General features: G+C 32.2%; 2 protein-coding genes across 2 annotated transcripts; both read right to left on the bottom strand.

The window, feature by feature from the left end:
* Positions 1–10,827: 10,827 nt before the first annotated feature.
* On the bottom strand, positions 10,828–15,037 carry LOC140819702 (uncharacterized). The gene is made up of 2 exons (XM_073179879.1): positions 14,390–15,037; positions 10,828–11,786 (listed from the first exon to the last, which is right to left on the bottom strand). Exons 1-2 carry the CDS (start codon positions 14,953–14,955, stop codon positions 11,342–11,344), a joined length of 1,011 nt encoding a protein of 336 aa, XP_073035980.1. The 5' UTR covers positions 14,956–15,037; the 3' UTR covers positions 10,828–11,341.
* Positions 15,038–16,035: 998 nt separating this feature from the next.
* On the bottom strand, positions 16,036–21,222 carry LOC140819294 (calcium-dependent protein kinase 10-like). The gene is made up of 7 exons (XM_073179298.1): positions 20,424–21,222; positions 19,865–20,008; positions 19,630–19,782; positions 18,592–18,707; positions 18,164–18,331; positions 16,806–17,036; positions 16,036–16,709 (listed from the first exon to the last, which is right to left on the bottom strand). The coding sequence occupies exons 1-7, from the start codon at positions 21,064–21,066 to the stop codon at positions 16,536–16,538; spliced, it is 1,629 nt and encodes a 542-aa protein (XP_073035399.1). The 5' UTR covers positions 21,067–21,222; the 3' UTR covers positions 16,036–16,535.
* Between the last annotated feature and the right edge of the window lie 1,686 nt (positions 21,223–22,908).

Below are 22,908 nucleotides of genomic sequence, written 5' to 3'. Positions count from 1 at the left end.
CTATTTCAAAAAATGGTGGCTAAATTTCATTTTGTTCAATTTTATTTTGAATTAATTGATAGGTGAGAAAAAAACAAACAATAGAATATGTATTTATTATTATTATTATTATTTTAAATTTTATTAAAGATATTAATTTTTTTAAAAATGATATGTAAATTTCATTCCGAAAAATGAACATTTAATTTAAATTTCATTCTAAAAAATTGTAGCTAAATTTTATTTTTTTTCAATTTATTTTAGAATATATTAAATAATAGATGGAAAAATACAAACAAGCGAAGAGAGGTACATTAATTATTATTATTATTTACGTTATTCACAGATGTTAATTTATTTAAGTTAAAAATAAAATTGACACAAAAACTTTTATGAGGTTGTTTCACGAATGAATTTTGTGAAACATGTCTCATATCCGACTTGAATCGTGAAAAAAAAAATTATTTTTTTTACTCCTGAAATAACTGGGTCAGCCCTTTGAAGACTATATAACAATGAAACTGTTTCACATAAAACCTACTAAAAATTGGAGAACTATAAAATTTTGAACAATAGTGTAAACTTTATTTCATTCGATTTATTTAAAATTCCTTAATTAATAAAAAATAGAAATCAAACAAAAATGCATTTAATTTAAATTTCATTAAAGATATATATTTTTTTTAAAAAAAATAGAGTGTAAATTTCATTTCCAGAAATGAAAGATAAATTTAAATTTTATTTCAAAAAATGGTGTCTAAATTTCATTTTTCTTTAATTTATTTTAGAAGTCATTAATAGCTGATAGAAAATAAATAAAAAATATTTATTAATATTATTGTTTCGTATTTCATTAAAGATATGTTTTTTTTTTAAAATGGAGTACAAATTTCATCGCAAAAAAAGAAGGTTAAATTTTATTTTCTTCAATTTATTTTAAAATTTATAATTAATATATGAAAAAAAACACAAAAGAAACATGTATTACTGAAGAATGAAGGTTGATGCTAAATTTTATTTTTCTTCAATTTAGTTTAGATTCCATTAATTAATAAATGAAAACAAAACAAACAAAGCGATACGTATTAATAAATATTATTTAATGAAGATAAAGACATAGATGTAAATTCACAATTCAAACTCATATATTCATAGCAGTAATAATAATTATAGTAGTAATAATAATAATAGATAGATAGATAATATATTGAATTTCTTTATAGATATAAGTTTTTTTAAAAAAAAATGGATTGTTAATTTCATCACAAAAAATAAATGCTAAATTTTATTTTTCTTCAATTTAGTTTAGATTCCATTAATTAATAAATGAAAACGTGCGGAAAAAATAAGGTCCTCGGGTTAGTGTGCGCACATCCAGCCCCGCCTACTCAGTTTTCGGCACCTCCGATCTCCTGATCAATATGATCACCTGCATCAATCACACCTAGTGAATCTAAAGACTCAACACCTGTAACTTAATAACAAATACATATACATAACATGCAACAATGAAAAATATTGTACTCAACATACATTTCATGATCTTAGCATAAGCATAAACATGTCGTAAAATTGCATAACGTGTCAAAACATCACATCATAACATCATATATTTGTTCATTTTCTTTAATCGAATTCAACTCGTTAGTTGTGACTTTTGTATTAGCTATATCGTATCTGCTTTATCATAAAATTTAAAAAATAGAGTGTAAATTTCATTACAACAAAAAATAAGGCTAAATTTCATTCATCTTCACTTTATTTTAAATTTTATTAATTAATAGATAGATTGGAAAAGACTAAAATTCATTTTTCTTCAATTTATTTTAAATTTCATTAATTAATAGATGAAAAACATGGAAAATAAAAAAAATAAAAAATGGAGTGTGTAAATTCACAAAAAAATAAATTATTAAATGAAGGTAATGACATTTATTTTTAAATTTCATTAATTAATAGATTGGAAAAGACTAAAATTCATTTATCTTAAATTTATTTTAAATTTCATTAATTAATAGATGCAAAAACATGGGGAAAAATAAAAAATGGAGTGTGTAAATTCACAAAAAACTAAACATGTATTTAATGATTATTATTAAATAAAAATAAGGACATTTATGTAAATTCACAATTCACATTCATATATTTATATCGATAATAGATAGATTGGAAAGACTAAAATTCATTTTTCTTCCATTTATTTTAAATTTCATTAATTAATAGATGAAAAACATGGAAAACAAAAAAAATAAAAAATGGAGTGTGTAAATTCACAAAAAAAAATAAACTATTAAATGAAGGTAATGACATTTATGTTTTAAATTTCTTTAATTGATAGATTGGAAAAGACTAAAATTCATTTATCTTCAATTTATTTTAAATTTCATTAATTAATAGATGAAAAACATGGGGAAAAAATAAAAAATGGAGTGTGTAAATTCACAAAAATTTAAACATGTATTTAATGATTATTATTAAATGAAAGTAAGAACATTTATGTAAATTCACAATTCACATTCATATATTTATATAGATATAGATTATTTTAAATTTCATTAATTAATAGATGAAAAACATGGAAAACAAAAAAAATAAAAAATGGAGTGTGTAAATTCCAAAAAAAAATTAACTATTAAATGAAGGTAATGACATTTATGTTTTAAATTTCATTAATTGATAGATTGGAAAAGACTAAAATTCATTTATCTTCAATTTATTTTAAATTTCATTAATTAATAGATGAAAAACATGGGGAAAAAATAAAAAATGGAGTGTGTAAATTCACAAAAATTTAAACATGTATTTAATGATTATTATTAAATGAAAGTAAGGACATTTATGTAAATTCACAATTCACATTCATATATTTATATATATATATATATATTTTTAAATATGCGGCGGAAATATAGTAAATTTATTAAATGATAAAGTGAAAACAAGTGTTAGATATCTCAATTGTCATGATCAATTAAAGTCGATTTGTGAGTTATCTCAATGAAGTTGATTATTATTTTTGAGTTTGAGGATTATTTTTGTTACAATCGAGTCTTAGATATGACTCGTTTTCAAGGTTGAGATCTTATTGTCAGATTATAAGTCATCGTCTCATCGGCTCGATGAAGTTGATTATAACGATATTTATACATTGTGGAAATTAAGATAAAATTGGGTATTTATGTTAAAAATTAAGTGAAAATTTTAAGATTTTTCACCAAAAAATGAAAGATTTTGAAGTCACGAGAAAGTATTAATTAGATAAATATGTGAATGGTTATGATGTATAAGTAGATGAATAATTTAAGTTTAATGTTTTTCTAATGGAATATATTTTTATAATATGGTTTTTTTAAAATTTTGGATCTGAAATATAAAAATGGAATCCAAGAGGGGATCATAGTAGTCAACTTGCTGATTCAAATTTTCAACCCAATTTTGACTAACTTTTTTACAATTTACTAAATTTTATTGGCTAAAATGATGGCGGATTTGAAGGAGTTATACTTGGGATTTGATAGTTTTTCTCCTATGTAAAAAAATGTCATTGTATTTTAAATAAATATTGTTAAATATTTGTCGAATTTTTTTCCAACTTCTTGCGAAATATAGTATTTGATACACACAACGTATGTACCATGAGAACTACTATCAAATTATTATTTAAGGTAAACATTTGTGTGAAATGGTCTCACATATCGTATTTATGAGACGGATATATTATTTGGGTTATCCATGAAAAATTATTACTATTTATGCTAAGAGTATTACTTTTATTGTGAATACATGTAGGATTGACCCGTCTTACAGATTAAGATCCGTGAGACGGTCTCACATGAGACTCACGCTTTATCTCATCTCTTTCCCCTCATTATTTTTATTTTTTTCTCACTTGATTTTTTAATCTTTCGGATCGATAGATTCCTTAAAACATTTGGATCGATCCGAAAGATTAATATATATATATATATATATATATATATATATATATATATATATATATATATATATATATATAAAATTGAAAGATATTGAATAAAACTCACGAAAACATATTATAATTTATAATTATAAAATTATTTTATAATTAAAATTGAAAGATATTGAATAACTAATTTTAATGTTTATAAACCGACTAAAAATATATATGTGTCACGTGTAAAGTGACTAGTGCATAAAATAAGCTTAACCATATGGGGGAAGGAAAAAAAAATTATTTAAACTTCTTACAATGTCCTTTTTAAGATTACTTGTCTTTAATTAGTTTCCTACTATTTTTTTATTTTCCACTTTGAAATAAAAAATAATAATCAACATGACTAAAAGCTAATAAAGTTCCTCCGGTTAGATATAGACTCATACGATCTAATTCTAAAAAAAGAATTGATAATTTTTAATTTTAATATCAATACATATTCCTATCAAAGCCTAACCCTTCTTGAAGAATGAAATTTGATTGTTTTCAAGCAAATCTATAAAATAATAATAATTCTTGATTTTAATCTTTTATCCTTAATCCGTCGTGAGAGCGGATTTTTTGAGCTGATTTATGCGTTGAACTTTTGTGCCATCGACATAGAATCTTGATTTAAAAAAGAGAGTTGGGCTATATTTCGAAAACTTTCGAAAAGTTTAATGATTTTTTTAGAGGATTTTTTATGGTTGTTTATGTTCGATACGCACAATCCCTACTCGTGAACGAAGTACGTAACCCTTCGAAATATGGGTGTACTTTTAAAATTTGACGTCTCTCTCGTATGATCCATGCTCTAATCAGTGTTGAATTTTAAATCCACCATTCCAATTTCTTTTTTGTTCCCTATACAAAAGCTTAATGGTAGATTAGATTAGTGACATCCCACTATTTTTATGCACTAAAATGTATTATTTTTTATATATATAAGATTAATTAAAGATGTGCGTTACTTAAATTAATGTAAAGTTGAATCACACGTCTTCTTATTTTTGTAACGCATGCCCCATGAATCACCATATATATGTATATATATATATATATATATATATATATATATATATATATATATATATATATATATATATATATATATAATTGAACCAGTATCTTATATTATTTTATTTTTATATAACGTGTGTGCCGAATTATTTTAAATTTTACGAACATTTGAGATATAAATAATATAGTGCTTTCATACCCACCACCATCTTTTCATTCACCGATCGACTCTAGATTTATTTATTTTGTCGATGTTATAGCTAATCTAATTTTTATCTTCAAACATAAGTTTGCAGAATACTATTTTAATTTTAATTTATTTAATGTAAATTGAATGATACAACTATGATTCCATCGTCACTAAAAAAACAAATTTTTTTCAAAAAAATAAAGTAAAAATTTGTGTGATACTGTCTCACGGATCTAATTTGTGAGACGAGTATCTTATTTAGATATGCTAAGGGTATTATTTTTTATTATGAATATCGATGGGATTGATTTGTTTCACAGATAAAAATTCATGAGATCATTTCAAAAGAAATTTACTCAAAATACAGATGTGTGGACGTGGGGCTCGACTGATGTATAGTCAATTATCGGACAAACATATGTGGTAGAGATTTAGTCGCAATCAATTAATATTTTCCAAAATAAAAAAGTGCACATGCTATGTATAAGTCAAGTACATCCGTACCTAAATCCCGTAACCTTTTTTTTCAATTACTGTAAATTGCAATTATGTATAGATATAAATGTTCAGATTTATTGAAAAAATTATGGGTAAAAAGGTTTTTTTATGAAATTAAAAAAAATATTGGTTTTGTTGGAGGGATTTTATTATAATTATTTCTTTTAAGTGCACACATTAAATTCGTCCTCGTTAAATATATGATGTGATCCGGATGATTTGGGTAAGCAAAATCGGGGCAATCCACCGGATTCTGATAAATGTGTTGTTCAAAAAAATGAGCAAGGGGATGTATCTGTGACGAATAGGGGTGTTCAAACTTCGGATAAAACCGAAAAAACCGAACACTAAACCGAACCGAAAACCGAATTTTATAATTCAGATATAAATGTTAAAACCGAAATTAATTTTGTTCGGTTTCGAATTATAAATGTCAAAACCGAACCGACCGAAAAAACCGAAATTTAATTAAATTAATAATGTTATTTTTATTTTATATTATTTATTGAGATGATATTAGTGAATGAAGAATTATTTTGAATAATACTTAGTTGATTGTTGTTTATGTAATTCATTTGTACTTTATATTTAAATATTTTACTAATTACTAAAAAATCATTTAAAAAAATAACATATTATATTTTATAATATATTTATATTATTAATTTAAATAATTGTATCAAAACCGAAATAACCGACCGAAATAACCGAACCATTTCGGTAGAAAACGGAACCGAAGAAAAATGGTTCGGATATCGGATTATATATTTGTAAAACCGAAAACCGAAAAAACCGAAATAAAAAACCGAAAACCGAACCGAACCGACCGATGAACACCCCTAGTGACGAAGATATCTCTGTAAGCTATGGCTTCCACCGTGACCTGCAGACAGTGAAATGAACTCGTGAATGGGCATCGGAGGGACGTCTTGCGTGACCACTTCGATGCTTAAGTCAGCAGGTTGAAGATGAATGATAAAAAAGATGTATATGTGGTGATATACGTGAAATAATTAAGAATTCAGAATTCAGAAATCCGGAATCATTCAAATGAGAGGTATATCTGTTATTTATAGGAGGAAACCTCATGATTACCTTGTTTTCAATGCTTACTTGCTATTTATGGTAAGATGACTGCCCATACCCTACTTCTGACAAGTTGTTCTTACACGCCAATCCATGTGGTTGTGACATTAATGATTGCCAAGAATAAGGTAACTCATACTGTTGCCCTCGAGTAAGGAGGGCTTCTCAAGTTAGCCCGGGTAACAAGTTCCCGGGAGCTTGCATAAGAGCCCGGGCGTCTGGTAACCTGGTGAAAAGATGTCACGGGCATTCACCTTCCCGGATGCTGAAGAAATCATCCTACATATTAACTTTGATTTGGGCTATCTATTTAATATCTCGAGTCATCCATGACACGGGCTCTTATGGGAGTATCACCATCCCTTAAATAATCGGGATGTAGTCTTACTCGCTGTCCCGATTAGTCACGCTTGCAATTTAATAGAAAAACAATCAATTCCATATTCCATATTAGTAAAAGCATAAGGGGCTCCATGTATCATAGAGATGGGACGAGGTGTCGGGACCTCAAGTCTCCCGGACTTTAAATAAGATGCTGGGGTCTCATATCTACCAGACTTTGAATATTATGTCGGGGCCTCATGTCTCCTGGACTTTGAATATTTTGTCGTTTAGTATTCTCGGCGATGTCATGATGACATATGCCCTATAATTCAAATGGTCTGAAACGCTTCGTATTCCGGAAATATGATAAGTCTGACACGCCTCAATATACATGCATGTCCTTTCATATATCCGCACAATTTCTTTGGTGAGCTTTAAGCATATGATCAATCATCATATGATGCTCCATAGTCATGCATTGTTGATTTTTCTAGAACTTGCATTGTTATACATGTCTTTGTTGACACCTTATGATGGATTATGTGCACAAACAAAAGTAAAGGTATTAGGTTTAAACACTTTTCTTTCGCATCATCAGTGTCGTTCTTTTGAGCCCACCCTGATGCATTTACCCCTAATGAGCCAAGTTCGAGCCTGAGCCTATTCGTTGGAAAATAATCATATTACAAGCCTGATAAATCTATTTTGTTGGTTATTCCTCAATTTGAACCTTGAATTGGAGAATTATACAAATTTTTCGCATTTAACATCACTTTGATTCAAGAAAATGCAAATTGTTGAGATCAGATGATTAATGCTCGAAGTCGTTGTCTCAAAAACTTCTTATGAAAAAAAATATGACAAAAAGTGAATATATATATATATGAAAAAAGAAGAAAAAAAGGGCGAGTGAGAACGAAAATAAGAGCAACGAAGAAGAAAAAAAATATTCTTGGATGTTATAATGAGATTGAAGATGTTGTTGTTAGGTGAGTGTAATTGTCTTTGTGAAAAGTGTGCATGATTTCTTCAATTCCATAAACCCATTGTACATTCTTTCATGCTTAACCTCTAGTCACGTTACAACCCATTTACAGCCCTTGTTTGTGTGTTTTAATTCATCCATTTGGTGGAAGATGTGATATATTTGCAAGATTATGGTAAAAAAATTTCAGTGATTTGACATGTGAACTTCTTGATACATACCTAGACACTTACGAGTGAAATGAACGAATCATGTGAGGAGTGTTTGGATCCAATGCATTTTTATTTCTACACATTCGAATGGAAGTAACTGTTCATAATGTTGATATGTTAGATGCTCAACAATTAAATTTTTTTGGTGCACGAAAAAATATTTTACGGACAAATAAACGAAGCAGAAAGAGAATAATGAATTGAATTCTTTTATGCTCGAGGACAAGCAATAAATTCTTGGAGAATTCAAATGATCGATAACAATTAAATTGTAAAAGTTTATAAGCTACGTATAATAAAGTTAGCCAAACATATCTTGTTATTTTATGTCCAAAAAGAAAGTGTCTTGCTATTTATTCGCGTGTTATCGAGTGTGACATTTTGATTGCACTTTAATTATATTTATAATGGAAACAATATATATTGCTAAGTTCACAAAAAAAATTAATATTAGAGTAGGTCTCTTGTGAGACGGTCTCACAAATCTATACTTATAATACAGGTCAGTCCAACCGATATTCACAATAAAAAGTAATACTCTTAGCATAAAAGGTAATATTTTTTCATAGATGACCCAAATAAGAGATCTGTCTCGCAAAATACGACTCAGACCGTCTCACACAAATTTTTGTCTTAATATTTATCCTTCTTCAATTCAGGGCGTTGGTATTATTACTATTATTTTATGAAACTTGGACTTGATATTCAATTCACTCCCTCAATACTGTTAATAAATAGGCATAGGGCGTAGCCAAATGCAAATCTATTTAATGCTGCGGACCACTATGTTCTTGGCAAGTTGGCTATGTTTAGTCATATTCCTTTTTGAAATTTCCCTTTCTTCTACGTTTACTTGTTTTCCATGTATTTAATCCGTACATTATCATTTATTTACTAGGGAAGTCAGCCAAAATTCACTAGAAAATGAAAGCCAGCCACTCCCTAAGCTTCAATAAACACACATCAGTTTCTCTTTTTTTAATCACTATTACAATAAAAGTCTTAGTTTTGTTTTAATGTCATGTTGAACCAAAGGAGATATTCTGCTACACGTGGTGCTACACTTCATGTTACAATAAATATATCTAGTATAATATATCACCGTGTGTGATAAATATTCTCATCCGAGTCCTGTCGAGAGATGATTATGTCACTACAAACATTAGGAGGTGTTACATTACAATATGTTATTGAATCAGTTGAGTAAGATTGTAGCATGTGTTATTGTACATTCGTACTAACATATTATATCATGAAACCTATTCTCTGAACCTCATTGGACAAGGATAGATACTGAGATAAACAAAAAATTTACTATTTAAATAGTGCTGGACCATCAAGTTTCAAGTCTTATTCAAGTCTAACCCGAAAATAAGCTCGAAAAACTTAGCTTTAACCCAATACTCGGGGAGATTCGATAAAAGACCCCGAGTATGTGTGTGTCTTTTCATTGAGGATCGACCCCGATAGGGAAGAAAACACGCCCGATTATAAGCAAGGTTAGTTTGTTATAGAAGTACACATCCAGTTAATTACCAGTTTTTTCGCCATGTCCATTTTGACATGGTTTGGCTTACCCAAAACTCTTGACAATCTACAATTTTTGGCCTTAAACTACTTCCTCCCTAGACCATACAATGTGTTATAGTTCATAAATTCTTAGTCCTAGCATCCTAAGCCACTGTCCTTTTCATCTCCCTACAATTTTCATTTGTTTTTGACATCCCCCAAGTACTATATTTGGGAGAATGAAAAGCCAAATGTCGAAGCAATTGTGAAAAAAATCAAAGTTCTAATGTTTTGTTTATTTCCAAGCTTTATTAAAACTCTGATTTGAATATATAATTTGTGATGATGTAGAACATGTAAGGTACGAACGTTATCTCCTAAAGATGCACATCTTATTTGTACTTGTATAGTATTCTTTTTTACATTATTTTAATGAAATGATCTCATTAAAATAAAATAAAAAATATCATTTTCCTACCATAATAAAGGAAAAAACAGTGGTGGCACACTTTTCTATTAGCTCACACAGGCGAGTGAAAAGGATGATGCGTTAGCCTAACTTCACACGTTCATCCGATCCTACTCATATCTAGCTTAAATCTATCCATTTCATTTATAAATTTGCAAAACTTTTTAAAGAAAAAGTTCATGATCACATTTTTTTAAGCATTTACGAACACTGACTGAATATATTTGACAAGTGTAATATACATTTATAAAAATACAAATAAAATGTGACGAATTCTTTACTCATCCTTGTGGAATCCACCTCTAAGCACTGCATGAGTTGCCTAAACTATTTGAACATCAAACAAGAAGTATACTAATGTGGAGATGCGATGGAAAAACAGGAAATAATAGAGACGAAGAGCCAAGATATCATTTCAAGCATAGGCAAAGCTTCACCTAGATGAAAAAAAGATCTTACCTATAACATGTCTAAAACTAAGAGTGCTTTAATCACAAGACGACATCGTCGGAATTCCATACAAAAACACGTTACAAACTAGTGTCAATATTGAAGATTTGACAGAAATAAAAAAGGCAAAAAAACAACAGTCAGGAGGAGCCATTGACAAGCCAAGAAAAATAACACTTCATATGATTAAATGAATCCTCAGTCACAAACACAGACAATTCTCTACTCCTGCGTCACATTGCTTTACTCCTATCTTAACTTTGGATTCTATCAATAACTTGTGTCGGAGAGGGAGGTTTGTTTGGTAGGGAGGTATAAACTAAAATTGAACTGAAAATGGAAGAGCAGTAATGGAGTAATTGTAAGGCATAAAATTTCAACCAAAAGTATGACCTTCAACAAGGAAAACTTGTCTCATCCATTTCTGCTTTGTTCTCTAGCAGACCACCATCACTAATCCCACAAAATTCGTACTCTCTCATTTTAAATATTCACTTCCATGGCAGCAAGCATTTTCCATCCATCTTCAAAGAGAAGTCATCAAAGTTCAACAACCGAGTATCCCCTAGAACAAGATTCTTTCTAATATTCACACTTTAATAGCATTCAAGTTTCGTATTTACAACTCACTGTTGCATTTCAAGAAACCCCAGCTTTTTTGAATTTTTTATGCATTTCCTCCCAAAACTCGCCTCAATTCATATTTTTGTACTTCGGTAAGCCTTTTAGGGTACTTCACATCAATTTGGATCCTCAAGGATCCCTTCTTACTTGGATCCTTTGAAATAGGCATTCCTTCATTAGGGACAACCACCTCATGCCCAGGTTTAATAATCTCAGTCAAAGGGACCATTATACTCCTCCCATCTAGTGTGGTAAGTTCCACAGTCTTTCCAGTGAGGGATTCGAGAAGTGTTATTTCCTGATTCACGATCAAATCATTACCATCCCTTATATAAAATGGATGAGGTCTTTCATCCAAAACAAAAATAAGATCTGCAGGAACGACGCCAGGTTCTTCATTGCCTTTCTCTGGGAAAGTTATTTTTGTGCCTTTCTTCCAGCCCGGTTTTATATCAATAGTTACAATCTCTTCCACCAAATGAGGCTTGCTGGAAGAAAACAAAGAACAAATCAACACTGAGTACAATTCAAATGTACACATTAAAAAATTTTACCTAAGAACAACATATGAAGGAAATTTATTTTTGCAATTTACTTTTTCATAATGTTAACAATCAATATTGAACCATGCACGATTTCATGAATATGAGGTCTGACGAAAAAATAAGGTTAGAGTGTTTTACTGATATTAAAACAATACTGCATTGGCAGGTTTGGTTAGTTTTATAGGTCCGTAAGTGATTTCATTACTTCTAGAGCAAAGTTAATTGCAGCATGATGTTTAACATGCAGAACGATCCTTAGCATCTCTTAATACAGTTGAAGCAGTTTCAGCTCTCAGAAATTTTACAAAATAGCTAAGCAGTAGACACAGACACCATCAGAAAAGTTGGATGTTTACCTCGTTTACAAAAATAACAAGTATCACCAATCTTCATACAATTTTCACTTTATCATATATAGGACCCTAGTATGGAGTATAGTATATGCTGTCAAGGTTTGCAACTTCCAAGGAAACAACTCGGTTTCATGATCGCAATCACATAGTATGTGAGCATGATTGATGAATGAATATGTCCAAAAATTAAAATATAAGATCTAATCAAAATATTATTGATTTAAAAGCCTTTTTGGGAATCGGGTGGACCGAGTCCTGAAATTTGTGAAATTAAAATATGAATACGTGCAATTCGCCATTGTAACAGACAACCAGCCAAATTCAACTAAACTCGTGTTGTTTGTGAATCTCTGTTTTTCACTTGACCTATTACAAGGTTAATCTACATGACTCGTGGATATAATTCCACTTAAATTGTTTCTTACAATGGATATTGGTGAATATGTATTGCAACTAAAGGCACAACGCCATACAAGCTGATCAAAGTCAAAGAAGATCTATAAGGAACCTCATCACACTCAACAATTTAACATGGCTTAAATTGATTTAACACAGTAAGATGCAAGTTCCACGCTGAATTTATTCATGAACTTAATGTTCTTAATAATTGATGTTTTACTCTGATAGGCTAAAAAAGTTGAAGTTAAATCTTGCATCAGTAGGGAAGATGCATTGCCACTTCATAAGGCATTCAAAAGGCGTGGCAGGAAATAAAGTAAAAGGTCGTGAACTGTATCCGCACATCCTTATTCCTTTCTATTTCACACATTTTTCCATCTGAAAACAAACTGCGTGGTCACCCCACTCCTGTTAAGGTTCGTGTGATAATCAAGCATGCAATGCAACTAATTCATACTGACGAGAACTACATATATAGATATAGATAATAATGCAGCCACATTACATGACCTGACAAGTACAAGGTGAAATAACTAATAACCTAAAATAAAAGTGCACCCAAAATTGGGGGGAATAAAAGGAAAAAGAAATCTTGCGTACTGAAACCCAATTATCCACAACAGTTCTCTAGCTGCCTAGACGCCGCTCGGCCAAACCGAAAAAGTGCTAGGCGGGCCTAGGCGTTTAGAGTTTTTTTGGGAATTTTTTTTTTTTGGATTTTTAATTTTTGAAAGCCCAATTAATAAAAAACATGACATAAGAAATAATTATAAGTTTTTTATTTTAATTTTTTGGAATGGAAAGCCTAATTAAAACCATGATTTGTTGGCTTGCGCTTGTCCTAACACATGACTGTCATCTTTTTGGTCTGCTTAATTCTGCACGCATAAGAAAATCGAATCAGGCTCTAAAGGTAATTTTTTAAATTTTGATTTCTCTTGCATTGATTATTAATTTTTTGGAATTGAAAGCCCAATTACAGCCATGATTTGTTGGCTTGCGCTTACCCTAACACATGACTCTCATCTTTTTGGTTTACTTTGTGCACGCATAAGAAAATCGAATCAGGCTCTAAAGGTAATTTTTTTAATTTTGATTCCTCTTGCATTGATTATTATCCTGACCTGCCTTAAACAGAAGAAGCGGGAGGAATGAACCATGTGTCCATTGGATTTAACAAAGTTTGGGCTGACATTTATTCTAAAAATCATTACAAGTCTCTTGATACCATGAAATCTGCCTAGAGACGCCCAGTCCCGCCTAGGTGGCGTAGGCTCTAGACGTTGGTCTGGCACCCGAGTAGCGCCTGGTGAATTTTATTACATTGATCCACAACAATCACATGATACATGCAACAAATAGCCAATTTGAAACCCGAAAACCCGATGTGCACAAATCAAATAAATGCAGTTCAAACCACCTCAAGAAGTATCTAAGCCTTCAAGAATTACTAAATAAAATTTGAACATATTTGATCCACAAACATAAAATAAAACGGAGAAAATCACAAATGGCAATGTCAAAATGCACCTGATAGGGGACAAAACAACCTTACACTTAAAAAATCCGGAAAAAATAAAGAACATAACAATCAAACATGATTAGGTAACCAAGAAACAGAAAAACACAATATAAAAAAAAAAAACCAATAATTGCACGCAGAACAGCACTGCGCAAGAATTCTACTTCAGGCTGAACAATCAGATTGTAAATAAACAAACACACAACCACCATAACAAAAAAGAAGCGAGGCACAAAAACTCGATGATTAAGCAAAAAAAAAAAGGTGCATACCCATGCCCATCAAAAACATTCCTCGAAATTTTCATTTTCCGTGTGGCACCACTGTACAACTCTTCCAAACCACACACGAGCACGTTCTCCAAAGGCGGCGCCTTTCTGGCCCCCTCGCCGTTATTCATCGTCTGACTCCTGAAATACCCATCTCTCCTAATCCCACCGCCATTACTGCTGCTACTCGCATTTCCATTACTATTCTCCCCAAAAATTTCCGCATAAATATCATCCGCATTCCTGGGATTGAACCGGAAATTCGGGTTCGGATGCTGCTGATGATTGTAGTGAAAACCCTGATGACGATTCCGCGTGGTGCGTGCAGGAGGGGGGAATTGACCAGATTTGAGGCCTTCCTCTCCATAAAGATCGTAGATCTGACGCTTCTGCGGGTCACTCAAGACGTCGTAGGCCTCGGAAATCTGCTTGAATTTGGCCTCGGCTTCTTTCTTGTTGACGTTCTTGTCGGGATGCCAAATCATGGCGAGACGGCGGTAGGATTTCTTCAAGTCATCGCCGGTGGCGTTGCGGTTGACCTTGAGGATATTGTAGTAGTCCACCCCCATGAAAATCTTTTCTAAGATTTCAAATTTCAGTGGAATTTGCTTAATTCCTTCGATGACGAGAAGTGATATTTGGGGCCAAGGAGATGGATTCAGTGGGCTCCATTTTTATTTTGACTTTGCCATTTAACTAATAATTGAGCTAAAAAATTTTTAAATATTTGTATCTTGTTTTAATAATTATCTAAGAGTAGATATTTTATAAGAGGATTTCACGGATCTTTATTCGTGAGATGGATCAATCATATCTATATTTACAATAAAAAATAATATATTTGACATAAAAAGTAATATTTTTTCGTGGATGATCCATATAGAATATATGTTTCACAAAATTGATCCGTGAGACCGTCTCACATGAGTTTTTGTGTTTATTTAATTAAGATTTCTTGTTATCATATTTTAATTTTTTTAACATTTATATGGGATATAAGTCTCAAATTTATATGTCAGATATATTATAACGATGATATTTCATTTAAACTTATTTTAATATCATATGATATTTCGTCTCAAAATTATCATGATATCAGATAGATTATATATTTTTATATCTTGTCACAAACTTACCTTGTTGCAAATTTTAAATTTAAATTCGACTTAAGAACTTAATACATTGTCTCAAACTTATCTTGACGACTAAGTTATAACAATGATAAGTTGTTCTAAACTTACCTTAATCATCCGATATCTTTAAGTGAGATAAGTTAAAAATTTGTGCGATTATATTTAGGCCACATCACAAATATAGACATAGTTTCTATATAAATAGTAAAATTAACGATAATTACATTGGATGAAAACTAAAACCCAGTGATCTCACACTCTGTCAGATTAGTTGGCTCCTCGAGTTCGAATCCTCGTGTGTGATATAATACAAAAAAAATATAATGATTATATTACTTGAAAATTTTAGGACATGGATACTTTTTAGTTTTTAGTTATAATTTTTCAAATGGTTATAATCAATCGATGCTACCATTTTCTGTGAGAACGAAAATCATGTTTAAATATCATGAATTACAAGATATTGTAATTATCAAGAGATTGTAACATAAAACACATGAGCCAAAACACAATATATAATTCAAAAAAATTGGAAAAAGTAGATGGGAAAAAATTTGAGATTAGAGTAATTGTGCTTCAAATAGACAACGCACATTGAACAAACCACACGAACTATCTCCAGAATTTCGCAATCTCCAACTAGCGAATTCGACTATGTGCTCTCTTGACAAGGCACACATGTACATAAAACACCACCAAAAGTGAATTCAACAAAAATATACAACAAGAGGCGACGCAAACACGACATGTTATCTATGCCTAAGAATGGTATGAACATATAAATATCAATCAATCATCTTCGAAACATGGTTCCTCGGTCACATCACCAACAAGAACCAAGAATGTAGCATAGTCTGCTACTCTACTTTCTTGAAGTTCATCCATCTATAAGCTTTGGTTGTTAACAAGAAATGTATCTGGAACAGAGAGGCGGTTTTGCGGTTGTGAAAAGTTTAAATGGGGACAGTTCTATCTTAAATCAATGGATAAGATGATTTTGTGATGGCGAAAAAAGTTTAAACAATGACAGTTTGACCTATAAATCCATCCTGGAGTTGAAGAGAGCCATCTTTCATCAGATTGAGGCTCAAGCTCTTGAAACGTTCTCTTGAGTACTGTCGAGACGCCTTTCTCCAATCTGTCCCCGTTTTCATCATTGCAACAAACTCATCGTAACTAATTTGGCCATCCTGAAATCGGATTGGCAGTTAAAATAGGCCAAAAAGCTTCAAGAATGACAAGCTACTAGATCGATTAGAGAAAAAGATGGGAACTTTTAGGCTTACCTTGTCTGTGTCAACCTCCCGCATAATGTCATTGCATACGTCAATATCCGCATCACCTGCCTCATCGACTAACGCTTCTCGTAGTTCATGGAGCTCAATATACCCACTACCATCCCTGTCAAAGAACATAAATGCTCTACGGAAATGCTCGTCATTCTCCATCCTCTGTAAGTGGATCGTCACCGCAACAAACTCGCCGTAGTCCAACACTCCATTTCCATCAACATCAGCCTATCATTCATTAGACAATAACCACTATAAGGAGACCTTGCAGACAATTTAGGGTTGCCTTAACAAAGTCACAACGAAGTTACAAGAAACGTGGTTTCCCAATGTTTGAAGGTTGAGTATAATAGATACAATTTGCATTCAAATTGAATTTCTAAGAGCTAACAAGATCCATCCGGAAAGTTTAAACACCCAAGATATGGCACAATTTTAATAGAAGTTGGCAAGCTTGTGAATACTCAACATCTTACTGCCTCTAAATGACCCAGAAAAAGTAAGAACGTGGAGAAAAAGACAATCGTGAACATTAACTCTTAGCAACTGTGTTAAGTAGAAAATGACTTCAACGTTTTCGGTGTTGCGCAAGTTATATTTACTGCTAAGATTGTGGACTTAGGTCTAACTCCATCCCAAAAGGTAGTTCAAGGTGAAGGATTATCCAAGTCAATATATACAACTCCAAAGAATTTAATCCACCCGATGTGGCACATCTAACACACCTACATACCCCCAAAATGAATAGCTAGGGCGTGAATCTTACAAGACATTAATAGGTGGTTCATAAGGATAGTCCAACATATAATGATGAGTATAAACTCTTGATAATATGTTAAGATCATGGATTTTGTCTAACTACATCCCAAAAGTTAGTTCATGGAGTTTGGCTCAAATCCATAATATTAACATGATATCATAGCTCAGATCCATCATTATGTGTTGAATTGTCTTTACAAATCACCTGCTAATGTCTTGTAAGCTTCGCGTCCTGGTTGTTCATTTTGGGCTTGAGGGGCGTAGGTGCATTAGATGTCCCACTCTGACCGTATTAAGTTCTTGAAAATAGTATAGTGACTTAAACAATTCTCCCCCTTGAGCGATCTTTTGGGATAAAGTTAACACAAAGTTCATAATCATAACATGGTATCAGAGCTCAAACTCATTGTTATATGTTGGACTGCTCTTATGGTCATATACTAATGTCTTGTAAACTTCACGCTCCAGTTGTTCATTCATGGACGTGAGTCACATCGACTGAATTAAGTTCTTGAGAGTTATATATATATACTTGGACAATTCTTCTCATTTAAGCTAGCTTTTGAGGTGGAAAAGTCCATAATTTTAACACTTACCACATCCATCAACAACTTTATCTCAGGCTCTGCCAGCTGAGAACCAACTTTTCGCAGACCAGCTTTTAATTCCTCATATGATACTTTCCCATCTCTATCGGTATCCATCAATGCAAACATATCTCTCATGACTTCAACTTCTTCAACAGATAAATGTTCCGCAATCACCTACACGTGTACAGAGTAAAACACAATTTATCAACATGGGCAGTAAATGGTACTTTTCTACCATAATTACCTCAGTTCAACTTACTAACAGGTCAGACTACATATTTTATGCAAGAATATTAGGCGAAGCTCAAACACCAGTTCCCCATGTTGTTCACTAGAAAATCTTCTCCCAGATGATATCTTGATGTAAGGGATACTGATTTTTCCAATAGAAAATAAGAGTTACAAATATAGCTCGACTAATGCTCGACGCTTACCCGTAATGCTTTCTTCTTGAATCTATTCATGACAGAAAACTGCTTAAGTCTTGCCCTCACAATATCTCCCAATGGTACATTTGGGGCTTTCTTTGCATTTTGTATCCACGGGTGTTCTGATCAAGACAACAAATGAAAAGAAAGACGTTACAGTTTTTGCATAAAACCGCATATAAACAATCGTCTCCTCACCATCATTATGATAAGCGAGTTACAATAGTTATTAAAAGAAATATTGGAAAAACTGTCTCTTGCATCCCCTACACACCCAAGCTCGCCTCTCACAAACCAGCTGAAGGCTAAATATTTTTTAAAAATGTGGCAATATTCGAGAACCGAAGGTCCGTAATGTTTGTTGAGCTGTAAAAATTGATCGACTCACAAGTCATTAGTGACCAGGGAACCAAAACAGTGGCAGTTTTGTGAACAGAGAAGCTAAACCTCCTGGATGTAATATTACTTCCTAATAAAACAATCGAGTATCTGAATGCATTTCTGGGAGACCCAATAGGTTCTTGGTCTTTAATCTTGGATTTTATTTATTAATTAGATAATGTCAAATCATTTCACAATCCCAGTTGATTGATTTGTATACGATGAGTCGATGACAGAACCATTTTCTACTTAAGTATAGAAACCAATGGGGAATCTCCACCAAGACCATGGAAAACCAGGTTTCTACTATTGAAATCTATGATCGACAAATGTTATCCTAAAAGCAAAAGAGCAGTAATAGACTGAACGGCCCTCTGCTGCATAATGGACAGTTACCACTGTTACAGAATTAAAATCTACTTTCTTGAAATGTTCTGCATTTATTTATTACCAAAGTAAACACTAGTTTTCCTGGCCAAGGGACATTTACTAAGTAAATAAAAAATTCTTGGGTGCCGGGGTCATCCATTCCTTTCTCAGCATGCTGCCCATCATCATTTTAAAGAAAAGTGATCACATGCAGCAAAGATAAAATAAAGACACTACCACTAACTTTATCAATACTTTTCAAGAATCTACCAAAGGAGTATTTTCCAAACATACCAAGTACTTGCTGTGCAGTCAAACGCTTTTGGGGGTCAGGTTCCAACATCTGCCTAACAAGGCTTTTGGCACTTTCAGAAACCTGAGGCCATGGTTCCCTCTTGAAATCAATAACTCCTCTTAAGATTGCAAGCGCAACCCCCTGTTCAGATTCTGTCGCAGGTTGTGAAATAAAATAGCTCAATTCATGAACTAAGTATAAAAAGATCCGTATCGAAAAGGGGAGTAAAAGTACCGGCCCAAAATGGAGGAACACCACACAACAAAATATACAGAATAACACCAGCACTCCAAATATCAACTTCAGGTCCATAATTTCGCTTCAAAACCTCCGGTGCCATGTAATATGGACTTCCCACAATTTCATTGAACCTTTCACCTGATTATCGAATTATCAATATGCATTTAAAGAAATCAATATAAGAACATAAGAAAATAAAACAAATCCACAAGCATATATTCTATCTTGATAACAGCATATCATGCCAAATGGGACTCAGTAAAACGCAAGATATAACGATTCAAAAGATAATTTTAGCTTCTTAAACCAGATCAAAACAATTGGACATACCCAAAATCAGATGCAACAAACCAACCTTGGCAATGAATAACAAATTTTAAAAAGGAAAAGAGAACATGATCGAAGAAGAACAAGAATGAAATCAAACGATCAAAACCCAGTAAAAAAAGCTAAGAAAACTTTTAAAAAGATTCAAAACCCACCAAAACAGATCAAAGATCGATTTTTTTTATCATACCGAAGAAACAAAAACAAAAAACAAACACAAACTTACCGGGCTTGAAAAACACAGACAACCCAAAATCAATGGCCTTCAGCGCCGCATTCTCCTTCTTACTCGCAAACAAAAAGTTCTCGGGTTTCAAATCTCTATGCACAACGCCATTCTGATGACACATCCTCACCACCTCCGCAACCGTCCTCGCCACTCCCGCTGCAGCTCTCTCGCTGTAATGCCCACGCGCCACAATTCTATCAAAAAGCTCCCCACCCTCGCACAACTCCATCACCAGATGCACCGCCTCGTTATCCTCGTAGGTGGCACGTAGCTTCACGACATTCGGGTGCTCCGGCAAGCTAGACATGATCTCAACCTCGCGGCGGACGTCCTCGATATCCACCGCAGTCCGAAGCTTCTTCTTGGATATCGATTTGCACGCGAGTGCCTCGCGCGTCTCTCGGTCGGTGCACAGATAGGTGACCCCGAATTCTCCACGGCCCAGCTCACGGCCGAGGATATACTTGTCGGAGATTTTAGTACGGGGAATGAAGTCTTTGAGCACGCGGATCGGGGTAGGAGATTGCGCATACGGATTGGGGTAGCGCCCGTCGGCTTTCTGGCCTTGTTTCTGACCATGGGATTTGGGAGTCTGATGCTCAGATTCCGAAGGTCTTATGCACGCGTTGCAGTTGCCCATGATGGGTTCAATATAAATTTAACTGGAGCCACAGTTCGAAGATGTAGAAGGCGTCGCCGCCGCCCGTTGTGGCAGTGGTTGGTGGTGGCGGTGGAGGAGCGAGAAGGTGAAGAAGAGATGAGTTGGGGTCAGCTGGGGGAAAACACTGCTGTTTGAATATAATAAACACTCATTTAATTACTATCATGCTATTATTAATTCTTAATTATTCTATTACTAATTGATTTTTATTGCTAATTATTACATATATATATATATATATATATAGACACACACACGCATTTTTTTTTGTTAATTAATTTGATCGATTTTAAAATATAAATTGGAACAAATTCTTTTGAATTTCTTAATTTAATTTCATAATTTTTTTAAAAAAATTTATGCTAAAATAATAACTTTTTAAGTTTAAAATAAAACAAACTTGTATAAGACTGTTTCACATATAAATTTTGTGATATAGATTTTCCATCTGATTTTGTAAAGGAAAAAATGTTAACTTTTATGTTAAAATTATTTTTTATTATTGTAAACATAGATCATATCAACTTGTTAAATTTTTAAGTTTAAAACAACAAAAAAACTTATAATAGATGGTTTCACACGTCAATTTTGTGAGACATGTCTCTAATCTGTTTCAATCAATAAAAAATATTACTTTTCACTTGTCTGGACTCTGAAATACTTTTGTTTTCGGAGATTCGAAAAAATACAACCAAAAGATTTACCTGGTTTCCAAGGAGAATGATTACTTGATTAATATTAGAGTATGAGTATATCGTACTAAAATTTTTAATTTTAAAAGAAAAAAATTTATATTATACTTTAAAAAGTTATATAAATTTAAAACATATTTTTCAAAGACGATGACAATACCAAATAATGGGTCATGTTACTAATATTTAATCCAACAATATTTAATCCAATATTTTCTTCAAATGATTCTCCATTATTCCATTTGATTCAAGCAATTTCCAAAAATTAGTGTAACGAACGAATGACTCGAACTCGACTACAAAAAAGATCAGATAGCACACGACCCTTAAAATTTCGAAAATTCGACTCGATAGAGACACGAAGTTTACATCCGCGAACGAAATCATTAATGAAAGAAGATCGAATTATTTGTTGGCATCGATTTATGATTATTTTCTTTAATTATGAAGTATTAGTAGTAGTTTACGGGGTCGTCTTCTTGACTAAGACACCAAACGATGACTTAGCATGATTAGTTCAAAGACCAAGTAAAAGAAACATAAGCGAAGACCATTAATTAATTATTAATTAATAATAAAAAAGTATAGGAATCAGTTGTAATACGCGTGTATTGCAATTTGGTCAATCCCAATATTAATTAATATGAAATTGAAATTGGTTACAAAAAATACCAGTTTTGACAAACACGAACTTTAAGTAGAGTAAGTATTATATAAGAGGAGTTGAATCGATTCATATTTAATATGAAAAATAATATATTTTTTGCATAAAAATTGTTATCTTTTCTGAGCTGGTTCGAGTCGAAATATATATCACAAAATTAACATTATATATGAGACGTGTTGATCATATCCATGGTTATCATGAAAAGTAAAACTTTTTAATGAGTTTGTTCGGGTCGAGTCCAAGATCTGTCTCACAAAATTGACCAGGACAAAAACTTGTGTGAGACAGTCTCACAGATCATATCTTGTGTGACGGTCTCACTGCTCGATCTCTTATTTGAGTCATCCATGAAAAAATATTACCTTTTATGCTAAGAGTGTTACTTTTTATTGTGAATATCGATAGGGTTGACTCGCCTCACAGATTTAGATTCGTGAGACTGTCTCACAAGAGACCTACTCA

Source organism: Primulina eburnea, chromosome 18, assembly GCF_022965805.1.
Source record: "Primulina eburnea isolate SZY01 chromosome 18, ASM2296580v1, whole genome shotgun sequence".
NCBI lineage: Eukaryota > Viridiplantae > Streptophyta > Magnoliopsida > Lamiales > Gesneriaceae > Primulina > Primulina eburnea.
Note: the sequence above shows the minus strand (reverse complement) of the source record. Positions and strands in the feature narration are given on the sequence as shown.

What these genes read in the sequence shown, in the direction of transcription:
- LOC140819702 (XM_073179879.1), bottom strand. Translation starts at nt 14,955, where the DNA reads ATGGGGGTGGACTACTACAATATCCTCAAGGTCAACCGCAACGCCACC. An exon ending in AATGTTTTTGATGGGCATGG is followed by an intron (nt 11,787 to 14,389) that starts GTATGCACCTTT and finishes GTTTTCTTCCAG; the next exon opens with CAAGCCTCATTTGGTGGAAG.
- LOC140819294 (XM_073179298.1), bottom strand. Translation starts at nt 21,066, where the DNA reads ATGGGCAACTGCAACGCGTGCATAAGACCTTCGGAATCTGAGCATCAG. An exon ending in GACTGCACAGCAAGTACTTG is followed by an intron (nt 18,708 to 19,629) that starts GTATGTTTGGAA and finishes TGTCTTGATCAG; the next exon opens with AACACCCGTGGATACAAAAT. An exon ending in GGGAGGTTGACACAGACAAG is followed by an intron (nt 16,710 to 16,805) that starts GTAAGCCTAAAA and finishes ATCCGATTTCAG; the next exon opens with GATGGCCAAATTAGTTACGA.